Source organism: Corvus brachyrhynchos, unplaced genomic scaffold (assembly GCF_000691975.1).
Source record: "Corvus brachyrhynchos isolate BGI_N302 unplaced genomic scaffold, ASM69197v1 scaffold428, whole genome shotgun sequence".
NCBI classification, from domain to species: Eukaryota; Metazoa; Chordata; class Aves; order Passeriformes; family Corvidae; genus Corvus; species Corvus brachyrhynchos.
The window spans coordinates 43,606-48,097 of record NW_008239766.1 but is presented as its reverse complement, the minus strand read 5'-3'; the positions used below and the strand labels follow the sequence as shown (position 1 = coordinate 48,097).

Sequence of the window (4,492 nt, the reverse complement as noted above, 5' to 3'; positions counted from 1 at the left end):
CCCCGGGCGGTACGGGGGGGCACGGCCACGCCTTCTGGCCCAGGGCCGACATGCCAGTCTCCCAGGGGATCGTTGGGCACGCTCCTGGCCGGAGGGGTGAGCAGCGTTGCCAGGCCAACATTTGCTTCACGGCAGGTTGCTTAAGCAAGCCCGCAAATGCAATGCAACAATGAAACAAAGTAGTGATAATAGCACAGATGGGATGGTCCAGGTTTTTCCTGTGCAGCAGGTTTTCTCCAATTCAGGGAAGGTGGATAAACCTGAATGTTTTGTTTGGAAATATTTAGGACAAAAGAGGCCTAGAGTTAAGAGCACTCCAAACCAAATTAGAAAAAAGTGGAGAAACAAAGAGAACAGGGTTATTCTCCGCAGAAGATGCAGCAGGATAGGTCATGTTGCAGAATACTGTCAGTCTGTATTTCATGCTAATGGTCAACCTTTAATACGTTTAGGGAATTGACCAGGAATGCAAAGGGGAGTCAAATGCTTTCCCAGGGCATAGCTCCCCTGACACAGGCCTGCTATGCCAGCTTGCAGCCAGCACCTGGGAATCAGCCAGGGTGGATTTTACACAGCTGCAATAGGCATCTTAGACTCCAGTCATGCTATAAGGGTTCTTTTAGTGAGTATTCATCTCCATCTAATCTGAGTAAGTTGTTTCCTCGTAGTCACTGAGATCTTTCAGGATCTCTCTTCTATGTGACTCCGCTGGTGTATGAGGAGAACTGAGATGATCTGATATTTTCCCACATTCGGGACACTCGTGAGCTCTCTCAATTTTTTTCTTTAGCTGCAGATACATCTCCTTGGACAGGCTCTCCAGCCGTCCCCTCTGCAGGCTCTCTTCAGTCTTTAGTCCCTCTTCCTGTTTCACCAGGTTTGCTATGGCTTTATCCAGTGCAGCTTCGTGGTTTTTCAGTGCTTCCAGAGTTCCAAGGAAAGATGCAGATATATCTCCTCGGAAATACTTAGGAGTCAAAATTCTGGATTAGAATGCAACATAGAGAGGTGCAATTCTCAGATTCTATTAAGGCTTTGAATGATGCTCAGAAGTTGCTGGGTATCAATAATGGGTTATGTCTTATTCAAAGCTAACCACAGCACAGCTATCCTCACCTTTTGGAATTTTAAAAGGAGGACCCTGAGTTGAATTCACCTCAGAAATTGACTCCTGAAGCACGATGAGTGCTGCAGGAGGTTCAATTGGCTGTTTCTGCTCAACAGGTTTATCAAGTGGATCTCAGGTAGCTTTGAGTTTGGTCACTGATAAATACTCAAGCTCGAGTGCATTCTTTGCATACACAAAGCTACACTAAATTGCCAGGTTTCATAACAGAAGGTAATGCTTGGGCTGACACTCTGGCTAGCCCTGCATGGGTAGCTCCTCAGCCTGATAAAATTGCATAAGCTAAGGCATTGCAAAAAGGTTTATTCACACCTTCTCCTCACTTATGTGGGCATCCGCTTACACTGGAGAGAAAGGTCGTGATATCATTGCCCATTGGAAACTCGCTTTTGTGATCTTGGGTGTGCGTGCTTCTGTGAAAACTGATACTGGCTTTGCCTATGTCTCTCAGAAGACACGGGGAAATAATCATTTTACAGTGCTACCAAATTCAAATAATTCTGTTATTTTCAATTATTTTCTCTCATTGCAGTCTGCAGGCAAGATGCACCTGCCTCGAGCGAAGGTCTGGGTACAGGACCTACTCAGTGAGAAGTGGGAAGGCCTTTATAAGCTATTGCTTGGTGGCGTGGGTATGCTTGTATTCCCACAGGTACTGGGATATGATGGCTACCTACAAGATGCATTCGCTCTGGCCTGCAGCACCAGAAGCAGAACAGGCGACCACCAAGGCAAGCTTCAAATGATGACCAGAATGCAGATCATCCATCGAAGGATCCCTCTGATGATGACCAAGATGTCGACCATCAGCCTGGTCCTTCTACAAGCAGAGACTGTATTTCAGAGACTGAATTTTATGTTATTGAGTCAAAATGTTATGCAGAGTATTAGAGCCCTTAAGGCTATCTAGAAGTAGTAATTGATGTAGAACCCTCAAGGTTATTTAGAATTAATGACTGGATGTATAGCTGGGTTCGCTAAATGTATTTCTCATGGCATTGCTGGAGAATCCCTCTGCCTGCCTTAAATCAGTATCTGGTTTAGATTCTGTTTGGTAACTGGCCACTACCAAACAGACTCCCTATGCTGTGTTTGTTCTCCTTTGCAAGAGATCCTGCAGAGGATTACAAGCGCGACCTTTTTGGTCTCAGACAAAAAGGGGGAACTGTGGATGCTAAAAGGCAGGAGCAGAGGAATTTTCCTGTGAAACTTTTCTTTCTCATGAGAGAGCAGTTAGAGAAATCCAGCTTCTCACAGCTTCTCTGTGAAAGCTTTCGTTCTCATGCAAACTGGATGGACAACAGTTTCAGGGAATGTAAACCATTTCTGCACCTGCAGGTTGCTGTGAGAACACTAGAATTGTTTTCAGTCTTGTGAGAATAATATTTGGAAATGGGTGTCTTACTGCTCAACCTATCACCTTCAGAGGTGGTGGGTGAATAAGCCAATCATGTAAGTTCTTTATTGAGAACCACACTATAAAAGACGAGCTTACCATTAAACATGGTCTTAGCTCTGCTCTGCTCTGCTTTGGCCGTATCATTTGACCAGGATTCATGTCGTGATTTCACCATTCTCTGGGGATAACAGCGACAGTTGATTTTTAAGTTTTGATAGAATAATGGTGGAAATAAAAGAAAATTTTTTTGGAAGATATATTTATGGAGAGGTTCTAGAACATAACTGCTATTAGTTAATAAATGACTGTTTTTCAACTCGGAAGATCTCTTACAGTCCTCTTTCCTAGATCTTTGACTATACTTTATGGATCAAAGGAACTATTAACTTTTTTCTTTTCTTTCCTGCAATGAAAATATGGCAGAAGCCATATACAAAAGCCTGTTTACAGTCTAAAGAAAGAAAAAGTTCTATCAATAAACTTGAATGTAAATGTTTCCATTTTCTGTAGAATTGCTACTTATTGCAAGAGTTTTGATTACTTATGTGGACAATATTTTCTTTTGCAGTTGTGCCATTCAAAGAATTCCTATGGCACCAATGCAGAAATGATACAAGAACTGTAAATACAATTTGGGTACTGTGGTGGGTTGAGACTGAGTTGATGGACGAGTTCCTAAGCCAATAGCGCTTCTAGCGATTTTGCATATTTAAAGGCAGCACAAGTGCGGGAATTTTCTTTTGTTTCCGGCTCTCCTGCTGGGAGGCGGGGGGAGGCCTCCAGGCCTCTGGCCCAGGCTGGACTCTTTTTCCCCCTTTCCCCTCCCCTCCCCTGGTGCACCAGCACGGACCCTGAGTTGCTGCAAAAAAACCACCCCGGAGCCACAGGCAGCTAAAACAGCCGTGGACTGCCACACAGCTAAAACCACCCAGTGTGGCTTCTGGGGACCAGTGAGGCTTCCCCTTCCCTCCAAGCAGAGCTGGCGGAGCTGCTGGGGGCCCCCTCCCCCAGCCAGCACACCTCACGCCGAATCAAAAGGAATATCATATGTAGCCGGTGAGGACATCTTCTCTCCCAAGTCAGCAAGAAAGAAAAGTAAAGCAAGTCACATGAGGGAGAAGAATATGGCGGCTCCAAGGTCAGGAAGAAAGAGGAAGTAGTCACATAGGGAAAAAGAGGCAGAGGTGCTTTTTTTTAGCACGTAGCTTAAAAATGCTTTCTGCAGGCTGTAGAAAAAAATTGTCATATCACAAATTGTATTGTCTCTTTAACCCATTTGAAGTACATAGGGAGATGGGGAATTCACGTGCAGCTTATGAAGATATGAAAATGCCTATGCCAGGCTATATAAAAGCAGTGAAAAGGTTTTAGAGATTGTGAAGAAGAGAGCCTTTGTTTTCAGGTCATAATAACTGATCCTTAAAAGATTAAATCCTAATCCTTAAAAGATTAAAATCCTATGTCTACGGGCCCATGACTGCAGTATAAATGAACTGTGGGATTTTCATGGGAGAGATGTTTTTCATTGCAGCAGATTTGTTTTGGGCAGGACTGTTGCTGGTAACAGTTTGGAAACCACATTAAAGCAGAAGAAAACTCTTTTTTCCTTAAATATTGGAGAGATTTTTAAGAACTGCAGCGCTGAGCAAATCCCATGTTTTGGTTTTTTTCCCTTGTGCAATTTTGGTGGGAAGGAGGGGGTGCTGGAAGAGAGGGGAGTTTTGCTTTAATCTCTTATTAATTTTTTTTTGTTACTTTTAATTCTGTTAGCAATAAACTTCTTTTTACAGCAACTGTTTAAGCCTGAACCTGTTTTGCCTTGCAGTTTTCTAGTTTTCCTCAATATTCTCTATTTCCCCTTATGCAAAATAACAGATTCTGTGGGGCTTGGCACTTAGCCAGCTAGAACCACAACAGGTACCAACATTCAGATCAAGTCAGAAGTAAGCAGTAGGGCAATGCTTCAC

At 43.6% G+C, this 4,492-nt stretch overlaps 1 protein-coding gene across 6 annotated transcripts in view; it reads left to right on the top strand.

The window, feature by feature from the left end:
- Positions 1 to 4,156, top strand: part of LOC108448775 — a 6,166-nt gene extending 2,010 nt beyond the window's left edge. For 3 of the 6 annotated variants that reach the window (XR_001864795.1, XM_017742802.1, XM_017742800.1), the window contains one exon: positions 1,779 to 4,156. Coding sequence is in view for 4 of the 6 variants with exons in the window: in XM_017742800.1 (XP_017598289.1) it covers positions 1,779 to 2,036 (258 nt within the window). In the remaining 2 variants the exon portion in view is untranslated. Of the gene's footprint in view, positions 1 to 1,658 lie in introns of all 6 variants that reach the window. The other 3 variants (XR_001864794.1, XM_017742801.1, XM_017742799.1) reach the window with 1 other exon arrangement.
- The last annotated feature ends 336 nt before the right edge of the window (positions 4,157 to 4,492 follow it).